The sequence below is a fragment of the Sphaeramia orbicularis genome, chromosome 5 (assembly GCF_902148855.1).
Source record: "Sphaeramia orbicularis chromosome 5, fSphaOr1.1, whole genome shotgun sequence".
Classification (NCBI taxonomy): Eukaryota; Metazoa; Chordata; class Actinopteri; order Kurtiformes; family Apogonidae; genus Sphaeramia; species Sphaeramia orbicularis.
In genome coordinates this window covers 16,562,439-16,583,867 of record NC_043961.1, presented here as the reverse complement: position 1 = coordinate 16,583,867, position 21,429 = coordinate 16,562,439, and the positions used below count along the sequence as shown (strand labels likewise).

At 36.1% G+C, this 21,429-nt stretch overlaps 1 protein-coding gene across 1 annotated transcript in view; it reads right to left on the bottom strand.

Moving 5' to 3' along the window:
- Positions 1-250: 250 nt before the first annotated feature.
- LOC115419086 (contactin-4-like) overlaps positions 251-21,429 on the bottom strand; it is a 179,626-nt gene continuing 158,447 nt past the window's right edge. The window contains exons 8-15 of the mRNA XM_030133704.1: positions 18,021-18,170; positions 14,173-14,243; positions 9,368-9,602; positions 8,996-9,111; positions 5,725-5,911; positions 3,201-3,313; positions 2,936-3,104; positions 251-1,312 (exon numbers count right to left, since the gene is read on the bottom strand). Coding sequence (XP_029989564.1) covers positions 1,221-1,312; positions 2,936-3,104; positions 3,201-3,313; positions 5,725-5,911; positions 8,996-9,111; positions 9,368-9,602; positions 14,173-14,243; positions 18,021-18,170 — 1,133 coding nt within the window. The 3' untranslated portion in view covers positions 251-1,220. The remainder of the gene's footprint in view (positions 1,313-2,935; positions 3,105-3,200; positions 3,314-5,724; positions 5,912-8,995; positions 9,112-9,367; positions 9,603-14,172; positions 14,244-18,020; positions 18,171-21,429) is intronic.

The following is a 21,429-nucleotide window of genomic DNA, read 5'->3' as shown; positions in this document are numbered from 1 at the left end:
TTGTTAACATGCTATTGCTAGCATATAGTGACTGTTAGCTATTAGCTGGTTATTACTAATATTTTACACACAACTATTAAAACAGAATTACTTAATTATTATCACCATGTTTTTACTGCTATGATTTAAAATGCCAATGGAATTTTGTCATAAAAAGGGAGCTAATAGCTACTTTGTTAGGCTAAGGTGCCCAGCTAATGTCTTAAATTAGCTTTTTTCTTAAATTTTCACTTAGAATTAGTGTTTTTTCAGTATTATTTAGCTTCAAAGACCAAATATGAGCAAAAGGAATTATTACAACTCTTTAAATCGACATACTCTATAGCATGAAGACAAATAGTAATTAGCGTCAGTTAGCAACAGGTTAATTAATTGATAAGTGATGTGAGGCTATTATCAGTTTTTTATTGTGTTTTCTGCAGATTAATTACATGTAAAATGCAGATTCCATTTCTGAATCATTATCTGTAAGCTATTTTTACTCACTTCCTGCAACTTATGGACATAATGCACAGTATCGTGGATGCATGCTAACGCCTGGAGATAATCTAAAGTGCTAATTTTCTCTTCACACAGGCGAAGATGACCAGAAGCGCCAAAAGCCCAACATGTTGATGCAGTCCTTCGCGACAGGTATTTTGGAAATATTGCTAAACAAAAATGTAGATATGTAACAGGTAACAGCTAATAGCTCATTCACTGGAAATTAACTCGCTCCGGTTTCTTACAACTGACGTCCTTTCAGATTTTTCTCGAAGACAAAAGATGTCAAATCACATTCTTAACCATCCAGACTGAAAAGTTTTTAAATCGCGTTAATATGTCATGCACTTAATTGTTCTCGCCCCGATAAGCCCAGACTGACTTTTAAGTTTATAAAGGAAAAAGGAAAATCTATAAAAGCTCAACGTATCATACAAAAAGATGCATATAAGACATTTTTCTATTTCTTTTTTTTTCTTCTTTTTTTTCTTATGAAAGCTGCTTTGGTAACAACATAGTCACGACATCAGTCAATCTCCGTGTACTTAGCCTGGGCGCTGAACGGAACTCCTTCTCTGTCATCTCTATGGCGTGTTTGATATTTTTTCATTGGCGCCTTCCTTTTCTGCCGCTAAAATCTAAATGAATGGATCTAGTTACACCAGAGTGGCCTGTGTTTACGTTCCACCATAGAGCTGTCGCCAACATCAGATGCAACGTCTGCTGGGAGCCGTTTGTCATAAAGATGTCCTGGCTGTGAACGACAGTGCTATTGTACTGAGGGCTGATAGAGTGGAGACCTTGGATGCTGAGCCCACTGCATTAGGACCTGGAAGAGGAATGGAAAAGAATGACACACTTAGTCTGAATGCAAGAAAAAAAAACACAAAACACAAAACAGACCTTTTATCATTTCTACCCCCCCTTTCATCTACCATCTCCGTCGTCTGCTTTAGTAATTGCGAACCGCAGACTCATAATCAAAGATGTGTGAGAGTTATTACTGCAGCAGCGGGATGAGACGGTGAAAATATTCTAAATAAATTGCTTGAGTTTTAATGCAGGCCTTACATTACAATGTCACGTCGAGACAGTAATTACACTAATGTCTCATGTAGCACATTATTAATCCAGTCTTTCTGTTTCTCTGGGAATGATGACAGTTAAGGCCCATTCATGTTCACTTTATGGATGTAAATAGGTTCATCTGTTTCAAACCGTGTCAAGAGTCACTGCCTTCATATTTAGAAATGTGTCCATTATGTGTGAATGAGTGTTTGTCAATGAGTCCACCAGAGGGCGCCACTCTGAAGTAACATACTGGACTAACGTGAAGAATAAAGTTTTTGAAGAAGAAGAAGAAGATGGGGGGGGGGAGGAAAAGAAGAGGAAGAGGAAAAAGAGAAAAAAGAAGAGGAAAAAGAAGTGAAAGAAGAGAAGAAAGGAAAAAGAAGAAAAGAGAAAAAAAGAAGAAAAAGAAGAGAAAAAGAGGAAAAAGAAGAGGAAAAAGAAAAAAGAGAGAAAAAGGAAGAGGAAAAAGAAGAGAAAGAAGAAGAGAAAAAGAAGAGAAAAAAGAGGAAAAGAAGAAGAGAAAGAAGAGAAAGAAGAGGAAAAAGAGGAAAAAGAAGAAGAAAAAGAAGAGAAAAAAGAAGAGGAAAAAAAGGAAAAAGAAGAGGATAAAGAAGGAAAAGAGAAAAAAGAGGAAAAAGAAGAAGAGGAAAAAGAAGAGGAAGAAGAAGATGAGAAAAGAGAGGAAAAAGCAGAGGAAAAGAAAAAGTGAAAAAAGAAGAGAAAGAAGAAAAAGAAGAAAAAGAAAAAGAAGAGAAGAGAAAAAAGGGAAAAGAAGAATAGGAAAAATAAGAGAAAAAAGAGGAAAAAGAAGAAAAAGAGAAAAAAAGAAGAGAAAGAAGAGGAAAAAAGAGGATAAAGAAGACAAAAAGAAAAAAGAGGAAAAAGAAGAGGAAAAGAAGAGAAAGAAAAAGAAGAGAAAAAAGAAGAAAGAGGAAAAAGAAGTAAAAGAAGAGAAAAAAGGAAAAAGAAGAAAAAGAAAAAAAGAAGAGAAAAAAGAGAAAAAAGAAGGAAGTTAATAAAACCAAACATGGTGATGACAGAGCAGGTTCTACTAATGCTAATGCTAATGCTAATGTTAATGCTGTTAAAGTCAGTTGTTCTAAACATGTCGGTAGTTTTCCACAGTCGCTGTTTGAAAAGTTCCACCATTTCTGTAAGTTATTCCGTTCAAATCTCAACACTGCCCCCTGTGGTTCCTGGTTTTACTGCATCATACTCTCCAAACTCCCAGAGGACGGACAGAAATACAGACGTAATGAAAACAGAGGACGGACAGAACGTCTGCATCTTTAATGTGGACATGAGTGGGTCTTTAATCCGTCCTGGTGAGAAGGCGGTGGGGGAGGGGCTTATTTCTAGCGTTAATCAGCCGCAGACTGACCTGGTATCCTGGGGATGGTGATCTGCCGGCTGCTGCTGCCCTCCCCTCCTTCTCCGAACGGTTTGATCTGGATGATGTAATCCTCGTCGGTGGGCAGCGCCAGCTCCACGGAGGTCGTGTTGGTTTCCATGACGTCGGGGCGGCTGTGGCGGTTCTTCTTGTACAAAACCTGGTCAATGAAAAACAAAAAAAAAGGCCGACGTCAGACTGAGGCCGAGGCAGAAAACTGAATTTTCCCATTAAACCAAAGCACTTCAGCGCCTACTTTGTAGCCGGTGACCTCGGACTCGTTCTCCAGGGCTTTGACCTGCTCCCAGTTCAGGATAATCTTGGAGTTTGACGTGTTCCATACCACTTTAACCGGAGGCTGGCTCGGCGCTGAGGGAGAAAAAAAAAAACACATGATCCACAGTAAATAAAAGCTCAGGAGAGAAAAAATAAAAAACAGGTCGTATAGAATTAAATGTTCAGAGGTGACAATGTAGTAATTTCCTAATTTTTTTTGCTTTATCTCCTTATATTTTCTGTAAATATCTGTACCTGTTTACTCTTTATACTTTGAATACATGGTTTTTACTTGAAAAATACGGAAACTAAACGATAAAATTAACTCATGAATCACCCTGGTATCCGGGTGCACCTTTTAGGCACACTTTGCACTTCGTTTTAAAAAAACTTCATATTATTTTTCACAATTTAAATAAGGTCAGAATTCAAAAGTTGTCCCTTTTTGCACGATCTTTAAAATTCTGGCCACCAACTAAAATTTGCACATTGTAAACAAAAGAAAATTACAAAACTAGCAAAACCAAGTGTGCCTAAAATGCACAATTTCTTCCATTTGATATGTATGATTAGGGCTGACCTTGATTTACAAAAATAAAATCAAATTAGAGCTGAAAAATACATCAACATATATTTAATAGTTTGATTTATAGGTGTGCCTTTTTGGAAAAAAAAATCATAAAAAAAAAAAATCATAAAAAATTGGAACTTTAACTTACTTTTCCCAAAATATAACCACATCTATTCTGGGTCACTGGAAATCTAGAAACCCAATTTGGTATGAATTCAACCAATACTTTTGCTGCTGCAGACATTTAAAATTTCTCCAATTATAAGTAAATGGAAAATAAATAAATAAATAAAAAAATTCATAAAAAATTTGAACTCTGACCTACTTTTCCTAAAATTTATCCACGTCTATTCTGGGTCACTGGCAATCTATAAACCCAGTCTGGTATGAATTCATCCAATAGTTTTGCTGATACAGACATTTGAAATTTTGTCCATTATAAGTAAATGGGGAAAAAAAAGATTTGAAAAATTCATCAAAAATTTGAACTTTGACCTACTGTTACCAAAATGTAATCAGATCTATTCTGGGTTACTGGCAATCTATAAACCCAATTTGGTATGAATTCAACCAATAGTTTTGCTGCTGCAGACATTTAAAATTTCTCCAATTATACGTAAATGGAAAAAAAATACAATCAAAAATAAAAAATTCATAAAAAATTTGAACTTTGACCTACTTTTCCCAAAATTTATCCACAGTCTGGTATGAACTCAACCAATAGTTTTGCTGATACAGACATTTGAAATTTTGTCCATTATAAGTAAATGGGGAAAAAAAAAAGATTTGAAAAATTCATCAAAAATTTGAACTTAGACTTACTGTTACCAAAATGTAATCAGATCTATTCTGGGTCACTGGCAATCTATAAACCCAATTTGGTATGAATTCAACCAATAGTTTTGCTGCTACAGATATTTGAAATTCCGCCCATTATAAGTAAATGAGTAAAAAAAAAAAAAAGATTTAAAAAAATTCAAAACAAATTTGAAGTTTAATCTACTTTTCCCAAAATGTAATCAGATCTATTCTGGGTCACTGGCAATCTATAAACCTAATTTAGCTTGAATGGAAGCAATAGATTTGTTGCTAGAGAGTTAACAAAGAAAGAAAGAAACAAAAAACAAACCCCAAAAAACAAAACAAACCAAAAACAATACCCCTTGCCTCCCATTTGGGGGGTGGGGTAATAAGCCACAAAATGACCAGGAAACGTTGAAATTTAAATTAATTCATATAAACTCAAAACTGATAGTAACTGATACAAATACATTATTACAAATATTAAATTATTTAAATCATTGTTGTATTGTGACTTCCTCCGTCGCTACCACCACCACAATAATACTAGCAAATTAGGCTACTGGTATTATTATTATTATTAGTATATATTTTTGCATTATTACAACAATTATTACTCTCCCCTCACTCCCCCCTCTCTCTTTCTCACTTTCATTCACATCCTCCCCTTCCCCTTTTCCCTATTGCCCCTAAATTCATATTAAATATTGTACATTTAATATGTTTTTTTAAATAAATAAAAACTCCATTTTAAAGTAAATATTGCACTGATATTAGCGTTTCATTGTTAACATGCTATTGCTAGCATATAGTGATTGTTAGCTATTAGCTGGTTATTACTAATGGAACTTGTTGTTATTTACATTTATTTCATTGTAATATGATGTTGTCGTTGTTGTTTGTCAATACTCTGTCGTTGCTGTTGTTTTTGGTTTGTTTGTTTGATTTTCCCTTTATGTTGCTTCTCTGTCCACATTGTCTTGTTAACTATCACTAATAATAAAAAAAAAAAAAAACAAAAAAAAAAACCAGGAAATATTGTCTGGATCACAGAGAAAAAGCGTCTTAATGTTTCAGATGCTGTTGTTGAGGTCGTGTATCTGTTGCTCGTCTCTGTGGGTGTGATACTTGCGTGGTTTTTTGGTGGTAACGTTGACGGTGGAGCCGGGCGGCCCCGTTCCAGCGGTGTTATACGCCCTCACTGAGATGTAATACGTAGTGCTGCCCTTCAAACCGCGGATAATGGTTGACGTTTGATTTCCCACAGTTCTTTGCACGCTGGCCGTGTCTTCCCTTTCACTTCTACTCCAGTACCTCAGCTGAAAAGCAACAGGGCAGAACCAGAGGACGTGAACGCAGAGCACACGGCGGACACCTTAAAAGCTTTCTGTTACACCCCGTCAATAGAGTGAAAACCGGTTAGAGCCAGACGGCAACTCAACTGGAAGCAAGATGTGATCTGGTGTGAAAACAATCTACAGCACGAGTCCACCTCCGCTACCGTTTGTTGCTTTTGCTACGAACCTCAGCTATGATTATTATGCGTCCGAGTTTAACTGACGCTTTAGGACTGAGGGCAAATATCGTTAGCCTCATAATCACCGAAGTTATACACAAATGGACAAAAGTATGTGGACACATTGGATTCAGGTGTTTCTTTTCTAACAGGGGTCTGGGAAACAAAACAAAACAATAATAATAATAATAATAATAATAATAATAATAATAATAATAATAATAATAATAATAGCTTTATTTATATAGCACTTTTTAAAAACAAAGTTTACAAAGTGCTTTTGACAGACAAGTAAAGGGCACAACAGCAGGATACATGATGCAAGTAAAAACACTAAAACAGAAGCAACACAATAGGAGAGATGTGTACAACAAATGCAAAAACATGACACTTTAAATAAATTAAATGAATCGGAATAAAGAGGGCAGGGATAATGTAACATGATGGTGTCAAATCAATGCAAAAATAAAGGAGTGAGATAAAACAACATCATGTATGAGAATATAAACCAACCTGTTTGATTAAACAGGATAAGATTCAAATTTAAGAAATTAAAAATTAAAAGGGACAAACATCACATAAAAGCAAGTCTATAAAAGTGTGTTTTAAGAAGTGATTTAAAAGATATCACTGATTCCGCAAGCCTTATCTCCTATGGCATAATGACAAATACCATAATATAGTTTTATATTGGGATAAATATCGTTGCATTGGTTAGTTTGGTTTCAATTGTTATCTTTGCAGAGGTGGTTTTTACTTGATTTCTCTCAACATTGATTTTGTTTTTGTTTTTTTTTATCCATGACCATGATTTTAAATGTTCTGCCTCTAAATTTCTAAAAATATTTTTCGTGCTCTGACTATAAATAATAATTTTCTATCACAACTAACCATCTACTTTCTTCACATCTCACTGAAGAGAGAAAAATCTCCCATTAAACTTTAAGGAAATATTGATGTTTATAAACTATATGGACAAAAATATTTGGACACATCATGTCTACAGCTGTAAGATGTCCTGTTCATGATGATTTGACATAGAAACATCAACAGCACAAAAAATATTGTATAAATTTAGAGGTAGAACGCTTAAAAATCAATATTTAGAGAAATTGAGTTTATGTTTTTAGAAGAAATAAGAAATTAAGATATTAAGTTTGATTTTTTTTTTTTTTTTTTTATTCTTGGCTATGATTTTAAATGTTCTACCCCTTAATTTATGAAATATTTTTCATGCTTAAAAGGAAAATATTGATGTTTCTATGTCAAATCATCATGAACAGGACATCTTACAGCTGTAGACATGATGTGTCCCAATACTTTTGTCCATATAGTTCATAAACATCAATATTTCCTTTCAGATTAATGGGAGACTTTTCTTCGTCAGTGAGATTTGAAGAGAGTAGATAGTTAGTTGTGGTAGAAAATTATTATTTACAGTCAGAGCATGAAAAATATTTGAGAAATTTAGAGGTAGAACATTTAAAATCATAGTCACGGATTAAAAAAAAAAAAAAAACTAAATCAGTGTTGAGAGAAAAAAAATCTTTTTTTTTTTTTTTAAATTTCATTGAATTATACATTTACATAAACATGTACTTAGACACACACGCACAAAAAAAAAAAAAAAACACAAAAAAACAAATTACACAACAAACCAACAAATCTATTAAACAAAAGAAAACAAGGCAAAATCATACAAAAAGCCCCAAAACAAAACAAAAAAATGACAACAAAATAAATACATAATATCATATAATATATAATATAATAATATAATATAATATAACTTCTCTTTATAATGCTCAGGGTGGATTGACAGTTAATATGATGAATACTAACAACAAATTTCTCCATCAAGAGGGCATAGGAGACAGCAGGACACTGTTGTTGACAGTAGAGAAAAAAGGATTCCACTGTTGATAAACAAATTAATATTTCCACAAACAAAAAACTTAATATTTTCCAACTTGAAAAATAAAAATAAATCATGCACCCATTGCACAAAGGTGGGCGGCAAAGTATTGAGAGAAATTAAGTCAAAACCATCTCTGAGACATTTTGGAAGCAAAGATAACAATTTAAACCACATTAACCAGTGCAATGATATGTATCCCAATATAAAACTATATCATAACATTTGTGATTATTATTTTGTATCCCAGACCCCTGTTAGAAAAGAAACACCTGAATTCAATGTGTCCACATACTTTTGTCCATTATGCTATGAGGCTAACGATATGTAAAAGGACAGAAAACAGAAAAAACACAGTGGGAGAAAAAAAAAAGGAAAATTCTCCAAAATCCCCTGCCATCAACTTCCACTGATAACAGATTTTCTTTGTCACCCTTCTTGTCAGGGCTGAAATTGCTGGCACGCTTGACAGCACAAATATAATTTGTCTTTCCTCACAGGAATGGTTTGCTCAGGCCCTGCTCCTCTGTTGACTTTGAGTGGTCAACAATTTATAATTCTGACACTTCATGCAATCTGTGGACGAAAACAGCGGCTTGGTTCGCATGTTGGATTTAAATAATGAGCAGAATTAAAATGACAAGAAGTAACTGAGCGCAAAGCCAGTGTCTGAAACTGCTTTGTTGTGTGGATTAGAAGCTAAATGTTCTAACCCTTAGAGTATTGCATCAGTACGCTAATCAGGGTGGTTACAGTACTTAGGTAAGCAACAAGAGAAACACATCTTAACCCACAGGCATGGGACCGGGCTGGACCATTATGCATGCAGAAGCTATTATCTCCTATGCCCAAGGTGCATGAGCCTGAAACGCTCATCAATAATAGAACAGAACAAGATTCAACAGCATTAGTTACCATGTCTTGGTGCACACACTCACGTACATTAGCATCCACAACACAAACACAGCTCACCTCGTAGCCCAGAACTCGTTTCTTGCTGGCGTTCCAGGGCAGAGCTTTCCACAAAACTTCAATCTCGGATGCAGAGAGGCTCTTGGCACGAACCCTGGTGGGCGCCCGGCCAGGCTCTGGAGTTAACGCAGAAAGACTGTGAATGATTTTAGAAGTAACACTGAGCTTTGATGACCCCCTCAAAGTAAGGGACATCAAAACGCTTTCAAAGCTGTGCCTTTTATCGCAACAACACAAGACGGGATGTATCGGAGAAGACGTCTGCAGGCGCCGATAGAAGAAGGCTGGCTGCAGGATCACTGGCTGTTCAGATGTTTACTCGTGCACAGAAACACAGTGGAGTAGAGACGCTCCACAACACTCAGATCATACCTTCCTCAGCGGAGTAGATGGTGGTGACCTGTCCGAACGGGCCTTCCCCCTCGTTGTTGTAAACCCCCACCTTCACTTGGAAAGGTGAGAAGGGCTGGATGCTCTCGTTTTTGAACACGTATCTGGACGCTTCGGCTGACGGTACGGCCGCCTGCATCCAGCCGGTGGCGCCGAAGGGTCGGAAAGCCACCACGTAACCGAAGCCCGGTCCGTTCTGCAGCTCCTCCGGAACCGGCTGCAGAAAAAACACAAGTCTGGTTATGTATACCGTCGAAAAGCAAGACCTTAGAGCTGATATGGAATAAAAATAATTACTATTTATTTAAAATTCAATCAACTAATTAACCCATAAAGACCCAGTGCTACTTTGGTGTCAGTTCCCAAATAAGTTTTTCTTTCTATTTAACCTTTCTTCCATTTATTAATATATTATCCTCTGTATGTTGCTTTTTTTCTTCAGTAAAAATCAGGCATTTTATTATATTTGATTTATTCATAAAAGCTCAGATTAAAGTTGAGGGTTATTCAGACCGGGAGAAAACTGAAGAAAAAGTGACTTTTTCAGCAAAAACATAAATAACTGAACATAAACCCAATGTGTTCATCCACTGTCATTGATCCAACTCCATGGGTTTTACTGGTGAATCAATGTTGCAGACGATGACAGATGACACCGTGTAGATCGTAGATAGTCCAATAGGATCTCCACAGAGGCTTTATATTTTGCTAAACCCACTTTTATTAGTCTTTGGTTCAATTATTTGTGTATTTGGACCCTAATAGTTCATAAAGTTTGAATTTGAACCCTCCAGGTGCTGCAAAGCTATCTTTATATTCATTTGGGCAAAAAATTGAGTGGATTTCTACAACCTGTTTTAATTCCTGCTTAATTTGTTGTGTCTTTAACTAGTTACGTCACGACATTTGCACATATAAGGTCAAGACTTCTGACGAACATTTCTCCGAGTACGACATAATTGTTTATCAGCAGCAGCGGTTGTAGTTCATACTGAAAATATGTCCAAACTTTGAGCCAACTACCTAAAATGTTCAGTTGTTGGTTGAACGGGACAGAGCAGCACAGCCAACAACCTGGAGGGGGCGGGGCCTGAAGTGGCTCATTTGCATTTAAAGGGCCAGCGCTCAAAACGAACTTTCTGGTGTCATTACTCAGAAATAGGGTTGAAGATGAACCTGTGGAGTTGAATTAATGAAGAATTCAGACCCAAGCAGAGCATTTAAAGTTTGCGTAGACCACAGGGAAATGCTTTAAAATGTAGAATTCCATTAAAAAAAAAAAAAAAAAAATCACTCCTTTAAGTGGTCAGTAGATTTGCACATCATCCGCAAAACAATGACATTGGATGTTGTGCTTTTTAAAAATGGAACCCAGGGGCAGCATATACAAAGAAAACGGGATCCAAAATAGAACCCTGAGGCACTCCAGAGCCTTCAAATTCAGCTGTTACTATATAAGAACAGTGAAAACTGAAGAAAAAGCAACTTTTTTCAGTCAAATCTATCATTAAGTGAACATACACCCAGTCTGTCCATCCACTGTCATTGAATAAACTCCATTGGTTTTACTGGTGAATCAGTGGTGAAGATGACGGCGTTTCCATAGTAACTATGGAGCCTCTGAACATCCAAATGGGTCAAATCTGATGACCATGAAAAGTAGAATAACTGCATTTTACATCAATTATTAACATGTATTGATAGGATTAGTGGATATTAAACAGTTTAGATCAGTAGATGGCTTTAGTCTCCAGTGGATTTTTTGGGTCTTTAAGGGTTAATCTAACACAAAAGATAAATAACTGCTGCTGCTGTTGGTGAAAACACATCTTATACGCTAATACTAATATTTGCCAATATCAGCAGAAATCTTTTATGGATGTTAGAATTTATTTCAAACTCTGTGACTGGATTTTTGTGTCACTATCAGTGCTTTCAGTCTACACCCCGACTACTTTTATTTTCAACTCCACTGTCCACAAACACTCGCGGATCCAGCTCTAATTGATCAATACGTACTCAATAATCAATAAACAGGAGCTGCAAACCCCGACCCCACATGCTCCTTAATAGGCTTTAGGTGTAGGTTGAATGTCTGTTTGTTTCTATGTCTCGGTGCTGTGATGATCTGATGACCCATCTGGGGTGTTCACCACCTCTGCTCATTGTGGGCTTGGATAAGCTCCGCCCCCTGTGTGACCCCACGGAGGATTACATGGATCCTGAAAATGATTGTGTTTGTGTTGGAGTGTGTTTTGTGCTGCAGGGCGGTTATATTGAAGTTAATAAGTGCAGCTTCAAGAGTGAGTAAAACTACAGTAGCATTTAATTAGCTCCTGTCAATAAAAGACAAACACAAATATCACATACACACAACCAGTACTGAATTTACACTACATGGACAAAAGTATGTGGACACATTGAATTCAGGTGTTTCTTTTCTAACAGGGGTCTGGGATACAAAACAATAATGACAAATGCCATAATATAGTTTTTTGTTGGGATAAATATCATTGCATTGGTTAGTTTGGTTTAAATTATCTTTGCAGAGTTGGTTTTTACTGAATTTCTCTCAACATTGATTTTGCTTTGTTGTTTTTTTTTTATCCATGACGATGATTTTAAATGTTCTACCTCCGAATTTCTAAACTATTTTTCATGCTCTGACTGTAAATAATAATTTTCTACCACAACTAACCATCTACTTTCTTCACATCTCACTGAGGAAAAAAAAAAAATCCCATTAAACTTGAAAGAAATATTGATGTTTGGACATAAATATTGCAACACATAATGTCTACAGCTGTAAGATGTCCTGTTCATGATGATTTGAGATAAAAACATGAATAGCAAAAAAAATATTTTAGAAATTTAGAGGTAGGACACTTAAAAAACAAAAACAAAATCAATATTTAGAGAAATTAAATTTAAGTTTTTCAAAGAAATAAGAAATTAAGTGTGATTTTAAATGTTCGACCTCTAAATTTATAAAACCTTTTTCATACTTAAAAGGAAAATATTGATGTTTATTTGTCAAATCATCATGAACAGGACACCTTACAGCTGTAGACATGATGTGTCCCAATATTTATGTCTATGTAGTTTATAAACATCAATATTTCCTTAAAGTTTAATGGGAGATTTTTCTTCTTTAGTGAGATGTGAAGAAAGTAGATGGTTAGTTGTGGCAGAAAATTATTATTTACAGTCAGAGCACGAAAAATATTTTAGAAATTTAGAGGCAGAACATTTAAAATCATAGTCATGGATAAAAAAAACAAAACAAAACAAAGCAACATCGGTGTTGAGCGAAATTTGGTAAAAACCATCTCTGCAAAGATAACAGTTACTTAATTTCTCTTAACACTGATTTTGTTTTGTTCTTTTTATCCATGACTATGATTTTAAATGTTCTACCTCTAAATTCCTAACATAATTTTCCTACTCTGACTGTAAATAATAATTTTCTACCACAACTAACCATCTACTTTCTCCCATCAAACTTATTATCCCATATTGATATTTATAAACTATATGGACAAAAATATTGGGACACATCATGTCTACAGCTGTAAGATGTCCTGTTCATGATGATTTGAGACAAAAACATCAATATTTGCTAAAAACATCAACATTAGCTAACAGTTTAATGGGAGATTTTTCTTCCTCAAAAACAAAAAACAAAATCAATATTAAGAGAAATTAAGTCAAAACCATCTCTGAGGCATTTTGAAACCAAACGAACCAATACAATGACAAGAAACACCTGAGCTGAACGTGTCCACATACTTTTGTCCATATCGTGTATGTACATTAGATACCTCAGAGTAATCCTATAAATTGACGTGTTCACTTTGTCAGCACTAGTTGTAATGGATTGTTTGTGTAATTCCTGATTTAAGGAGCACTTGCCATCTGACACTAACACTGATCAAATGTTCCATCCTACACAGATCAGTTGTGACTGGACACATCCTCTTCACACTACAGTGAACTCAGCAGGATGCCAAACACCCAGCTGCCGTCCACACCAACACCATGCCTCCTACATTTATAGACGTGGAAATTATTCTACTGGAGTACCCATCCGTATACACTCGTGTCCGCTAACAGACATTTATCCATATAAAAACACTATAGTTCTTATTTTTGCTCGTTTTGGCCATGGTTCCTGAGTCTGTCTCTGCATTACAGCAGTAGACATATACAGCATCCATTTCCTCTTTTTTTTTTTTTTTTTTGTTAAATCACAAATTAGAATAAAAATAAACCTTCACCCTTGCTTTTGTGTCTGAAGAAAAATGCCTCAGGAATTTTCGGAGCCGAGGCAAAACAATGGCTTTGTTAGGCACAAGTAAGACTTTAATTGAACTTATCCATATTGAAACATCAACACTGGCTCTGTGAAACGTTTCACAGCAGGGGCTGGTGATTTTCAGCAGCCTGACTAAATAGAAGCATTTGGCACCGGTTTAATATGGGTGAAGGACTTTGTATAAAGACAGAAAGACAGAGAAGAAAGAAAGTAAAGAAGAACAATTTGAAAAAAAAGTTGGGACTTTGGAAGGACCCATTCAGTTTAATTATCTTATTGAAACCTCAAAAGCATTTTTCTTTCCCCCAGGGTGACAGCAGCAGTTATTGCTTCTCTGTTCTTAAAAATGAAATGCCATACATTAAACCGTTCAGCTGTTATTAATGAAACACAGGCCGGGAACCACAGAGAATAATGACATCTGGCTCCGTCGTCTTCCATGCGTGAGGGGGTCCTGAACAAGCTCGCTTACCTCCCATGTGATGACTAATTCTGAGCGACTGCCACCTCCTCCGCTCACGTTCGCCGGGGTGACCTTCGGAGCTGAAGGAAGGAGATAGATCAGCTTTAGCCGTGTTGACTTCACACAACACTGGAAAGGCACATGCAAGCGTTTTCTATGACGCTTCTGGCAAACAGACATATTTCAACTCAAAGATTCAGAAATACTGTGAGAAATCAGACGACTGGGTTGGGTCTAGGACGTTCTGTTCCAAAAAGATCTAACCTTGGACATCAAAAAAGAAATTACAGCGAAGCAAGAACGCCTGGTTACTGGGAAATGAGATATTTAGTATTTTTGTCAAGGATCTTTTCAGAAATATATCTTAGAGAGGTTATATATAGTATTTCTACTAAAATGACCTAAGAGTCTATAGAATTAAGAGCAGTGAAGTTCTACCAAAGAAACAAAATGGATTGGATATGAACTGATTTATTTACACTGATGTTATTTATTTGACCACTAAAGGGAGTAGTGGTCCAGTAAGATCCAGAAATACTGTGAAATATTAGATGACTGGGTCTGGTCTAGGATGTTCTGTTCCAAAAAGATCTAACCTTGGACATTAAAACAGGAATTTCAGCAAAGCAAGAACGCCTGGTTCCTGATAAATTAGATATTTAGTATTTTTGTCAAGCATCTTTCAGAAATATGTCTTAAAGAGGTTATATGTAGTATTTCTACTAAAATGACCTTAAAATATTTGGAATTAAAAGCAGTGAGGTTCTACCAAAGATACAAATATGTATTGGATATGAACTGATTTATTTCCCTGATGTTATTTATTGACCACTAAAGAGAGTAGTGATCCAGTTAGATCCAGAAATACTGTGAAATATTAGACGACTGGGTTCGGTCTAGGATGTTCTGTTCCAAAAGATCTAACCTTGGACATAGAAATAGGAATTACAGCGAAGCAAGAATGCCTGGTTACTGGGACACTAGATATTTAGTATTTTTGTCGAGGATCTTTTCAAAAATATGTCTTAAAGAGGTTATATGTTGTATCTCTACTAAAATGACCTAAGCGTATTTAGAATGAAGAGCAGTGAAGTTCTACCAAAGAAACAAATGTGGATTGGATAGAAACTGAATTTATTTACACTAATGTTATCCATGTGACCACTAGAGGGAGTAGTGATCCAGTAAGATCCAGAAATACTGTGAGATATCAAACAACTTTGACAGGTCTACGATGTTCTGTTCCAAAAGGATCTAACCTTGGGCATAGAAAAAGGAATTACAGTGAACCATATTTTTGTCAAGCATCTTTTCAGAAATTTGTCTTAAATAGGTTATATGTAGCATTTCTCCTAAAATGACCTTAGAGTCTTTAGAACTAAAAGCAGTGAAGTTCTACCAAAGATGCAAATATGTATTGGACTGTATAGATATAAACTGAATTTATTCACACTGATGAATACCACTGATTTGACCACTAAAGGAAGTAGTGATCCAATAAGATCCAGAAATCCTGTGAGATATCAGACGACTGGGTCTGGTCTAGGACGTTCTGTTCCAAAAAGATCTAAAACCTTGGACATCAAAACAGGAACTGGAGCAAAGCAAGAACACCTGGCTCCTGGAAAATTAGATATTTAGTATTTTTGTCGAGGATCTTTTCAGAAATATGTCTTAAAGAGGTTATATGTAGTATCTCTACTAAAAAGACCTTAGAGTATTTAGAGCAGTGGTTCTTAACCTGGGTTCGAACGAACCCTAGGGGTTCGGTGAGTCAGTCTCAGGGGTTCGGCGGAGGTCAAGACACACACTCGACTCATTAGTCGGGTGTGTGTGTCGGGCTAGGTCCGTGTATGTAAACAAACGGCTTCGGAGACTCTTTCTCTGATTGACATCCAATATACGCGGTGTATTGTTGTTGCTTATAGCACTACAACACATCCAGAAGTGTTTATAATCTCTTCCACTCGTCTGACGATGAATTATTTGAGTATTTTCCACATCGTTGTTTTGACTTTTGCTACTTCCTGTTAACCACGGAGGCAGCCATGTGTAGCGTTTGTTTACATTTTTCGGTCACCGCACTGGTCAGTTACAGTCATGTGACGAAAGACGCACCATCGCGAATGGAGAAATCGTATTGCGCTAAAGCCGTCAGTCACACTGATTTGCAGTAAATATTCATTATTATTGTAGCCTGATGGAAATTAGGTGATGGGTGTGTGTTAAAATGTTAAAAATGATAAATAGCATAAATACAATAAGTTCATTATTGGAATACATAAGGTTAAAAATTAAAACCATTTCAGTGTGGTAGTATTAAAAAAGGTCATGTCTTTGTGAAAAGGTATGTAATTTGTTGTGAGTTCATGCACTGTATTGGTTTTGTTCTTTGAGCACAGTGATGTTAATGCATGGTTCATTTTGTGCACCAGTAAAACATATACCTGTGTCTTGAATTTGAAAAAAATCATATTTTATTTTTTAATAAAGAAGGGTTCGATGAATGCGCATATGAATCTGGTGGGGTTCACTACCTCCAACAAGGTTAAGAACCACTGATTTAGAGTGACGAGCAGTGAAGTTCTGCCAAAGATAAAAATATGTATTGGATAGAAACTGAATTTATTTACACTGATGTTATCTATGTGACCACTAGAGGGAGCAGTGATCCAGTAAGATCCAGAAATACTGTGAGATATCAAACGACTTTGTAAGGTCTAGGCCGCTCTCTTCCAAAAAGATCTAACCTTAGACATTAAAACAGGAATTTCAGCAAAGCAAGAATACCTGGTTCCTGTAAAATTAGATATTTAGTATTTTTGTCGAGGATCTTTCAGAAATATGTCTTAAAGAGGTTATATGTAGTATTTCTACTAAAAAGACCTTAGAGAATTTAGAATGAAGAGCAATTAAGCTCTGACAAAGATACAAATATGTATTGGATATGAATTGAATTTATTAACGCTGATGTTATTTATGTGAACACTAGAGGGAGTAGTGATCCAGTAAGATCCAGAAATACTGTGAGATATCAGACGACTGGGTCTGGTCTAGGACGTTCTGTTCCGAAAAGATCTGACCTTCGACACTGGTTTTCAGTCTAAAAGCGGAGCTAAGCTAACAGAGCTAAGCTAACAGAGCTACAATGTAAACTATCAGCAAATGCAGCATGTGAAGATTTTAAGACACTGTTATTTTGAGTGACTGTTAAAATAAATGTCTATGAGTTTCAGTTTTTGAAGAAAACGATGATTCCATAAAACAGATGTGAGGAAACAATCAGCTTTATCTTTTATTCAGTGACTGATCCAGTCTGTGGATACATAGGGTTGATTCACTGGTGGTTTTAGTCGTAATTGTTGAGAGTTTGGAATCTGAATACTACATAGAACCACTTTAAACAGATATTCCAGGTTATATTGAGCCACAATGAGCAAAATCAATACTTTGCATAAGCTGGATAAGATGGTTTTCCTTATTTGTGGCCAGTTATTAAATAACTAACAGCTTTAATTTCAGCATTTTTCCAGTTTTGAGACCCATTCTAATCCTTCAGTGCTTTGACTTTTATTCTAGTTTTAAGATTCCTCAAACGTCTGCACCTCACTGGAGGATATATTTGCCTAATACATGGCAATTTTGTTATATTTGGCTTCATTCGAGCAGTTTTTGTATTTTGCTGAGGCAGATGCTTCTCATATATTACATTTCGAGTACTTTCATTTCGTCAGATAGAATACATTCTGAAGTTGTTTTCTTTTTTTCCTCGTATAAAACTAAAGTTCAGAGACTGACTGAAGACTGTCTTGAAGGAGTGAGTCATAAGAAAAGTTTAGTGTCGGTGCAGTACGTACAGGTCCCCTTTGTCCTTGCTTGCTTGGACGGCTTGCTGGGCTCGCCGGTCCCGATGGAGTTGCTTGCCAGGACTCGAAACTCATACTCCACCCAAGGGCTCAGGTCTATTACTGTAGCTGTCAGCCGGTGGCCCCCCACCACCTCAGGAACTGGCATAAAACACACAGTGGCCCTTTAGTGTGGAGAAACGTTGCGTGTGTTTGTGTTTGTGTGGGTGTGTTGTCGGCTTAGAATCAGCAGCAGACTGTCCTCTGTTCTGACAGAACTGGTAGGACTCCTCCACAGGTGCATAGGACAGGTGTAATCCCTCACAAGGACACGCAAAGCACATACAAACTTAGAAAACAAGTCAACGACAAAGAACTACCAGATGTTAGGAAACTTTACAGTGGTGTCCAGTGGTTCTCAACTGGTCTGGCTTCAGGACCCAGTATCACCCCTCAATGACAAACCCAAGACCCAAACTGATAAAACTTAAACTTCTCAAATGTATTTTGTGTTTTGAACCTGAGATAATACAGAACTGGGGAGCCAATAACATGACAAATGACAAATTCTCGGGGCCCAGCATTTGTGGGGGGCCCATAGAGCAGAGGAGGGGGTCCAGTGGATACAGGCTAGAAGTTTTGAAAATGTCCTGTAAGATCTGCTGTATATGACAGACATAGAAATCAGGAATCGGATGTTGAAAATATAAGTTTCAGTTTCGTTTTCACACTAGCACCCCCCCCTCCGACTCTGACAGACCAACAAGATACCCAGTTTTATGAAAGGGCCCACGATGTTTAGCTTTCATGGGGCACACAATTGGTAGCAGCACCCCTGACACAGAATATCCCAGAAGACAAGTTTAATGATAAACCAAACTGACCAGCAGGTGGAAATATTCCCTTTAACACTAAATTAGGTCCATTTGAACCAAAACTAAAAAGTGCACTCAGTTAAAAATTAAAAGTTAATTCAGTCACTTACTGAAGAATTAAACACACTAAGGTTTTTGTCCAGTAGTCGTCATACCTCAGTTTCTCCATGATATGAATAGAAACTTTTGGGTCTTCTTTTATGTTGTGACATGTCTGATGTTAATTATCATTACAGCACATTACCGCCACCTACTGTTGGGGAGTGTGAATGAACGGGGCTCAGCTCCATAAAAAATAAAACACAGGATTGGTTTATTAACGTAGACAAAGGCCCACAACCCACTGAAAGCAGGTTTGAGACTCACTATTGCAGTGTTTTTCAACCTTGAGGTTGGGACCCCACGTGGAGTCGCCTGGAATTCAAATGGGGTCACCTGAATTTTCTAGTAATTGATAAAAAAAATCCAAAAAAACAAACTTACTAAAAAATATATGGTGAGTTGACAGAGACAATCCCAATCCGTAACAGACCTGACAAACTGTGAAGCTGAAACTGAAGCACTGTGGTTCTGTTTATTTGTCAAATGTTCATTGTGGTCGGTTTCAGACGCTGCAGCTCTTTCATGATTCATAGTTTGAGGTCTTGTTTGTTCAGTATTAATTGTCAGCCTTGTAAATCCAAGCAGGACTGACTGTACATATCCTGACCAAGGAAAATCAAATTCTCACTTTGTGCAGTAATCTACACCTGGCTTTACTGCCTCCGTCCATAATAATATACATTATATAGACTAAATGTCGTTAAAAATTTACATTTATTTGCAACATATTAGAACTATAACTATTAGATGATCAAAAACATTAATTTTAGCAAAAAAAAAAAAAGTCTCAGTTTTGAATGTCTGGGGTCGGTGAAATTTGTGATGTTAAAATGGGGTCACGAGCCAAAACAGGTTGGGAACCACTGCACTATTGGGTCACGACCCACCAGTTGAGAATCACTGCTGTAGTAAACACACACTTGAACTCTTTAATTCAGGGGTGTCAAACATGCGCCCTGTGGGCCAAAACCTGGGATGAATTTGCAAAAATTACATTGAAGTTCATACAGTATAATAATCTCAAAATAATGAATCATAAATGAGGATAACATTATGTCTATAAATATGACAACAACAAATTATTCTCTTTGTTTTAGTGCAAAAAATAACATTAAATTATGAAAATATTTACATTAACAAACTATCCTTTAACAATAAACTGTGAATATCCTGAATAAATATGAACAACCTGAAATGTCTAAAGAAAATTAAGTGCAATTTTAACAATATTCTGCCTGTTATTAAATGTTTTGTGTCTTTGTAGATCTGATCTGTAATGCACATGTATAAATGATAAAATTGCACTTAGTTTTCTTGAGAAATTTTATTATTATTATTATTATTATTATTATTATTATTATTATTATTATTATTATTATTATTCACATTATTAATTGTTTTTCACATCAACAAAACTTTCAACCACTGGTATTTTCCATCTAATATGGTATTTCTGTTTTTCTAATTATTCACTAAATCCGTTACCTATAAGTCACCTATAACCAGACTTTTCAACCTCTCCAAACATTCAAAACTTCTTTTTCCAGCATTTACAGAGGTTTTTTTTAAATTTAATTGTGCACGACTTTTTCATATTCAAATTAAAATAAGTAATAAAAACAGCTGGAATCTCTTTGACTGAGCGACACAAGACACACAAAATGAAAATGCACAATAACTGCCTGTGAATAATTCACATCAAAACTGTCAGTGAACGTCACATTAGCTCCTCACTGTGTGAATTGTTTTTTAGTTCAACTTCACACATTTCCCTTAAGCTGATCGTCTTAATTTCTGTGTTCTTTGTCATGCAGCTGGAAACACACATCTGCTGCTGTTGTGATGCACAGTCTGTTCAGTCCAATGTGACTGGATGCTACGACTATTTGTGATGCAGAATCTAAGAGGAATTGTTCTGGAAAAAAAGAGGTTTTTACCACATAATAGTACACTCTTTGTGAATGTAATCACAAAAACATTTCAACCAAGCACAAATCACAATGAATAAGGAGCAACACATTCACAGAAATACCTCAAAAGTGACTCCAGAAACAGGAGCGAAAAAAAAAAAAAAAAAAGAGCTGAGTTCACTATAAAGGCTTTGTCTCCTTTCTGCCCTGCCTGGCCCACTTTCATAGACTTCCTCAGAAATAGTTGAATTTTTGATTGCTAGAAGGATCCATACATTGATCTTCTCTATCTACCTAAACTTCCAGATTCTGCTACAGCAGCAGCTGAACTCACCTCCCTTTGACATCACGTTGCACCAGTAATATTTCCTAAAAATCACATTAAAGCTCTTATGCAATTTAATCAACTTATATATCATTAGTCGCTTTTCTATTGGACATCTGCGCAAAACTTTACCAATACTTACTAAATGTCGAAAAAATAGAAGTGCGTAATGTCTGTTTTTCCATTAAATCACTAATGCAATGATTTGT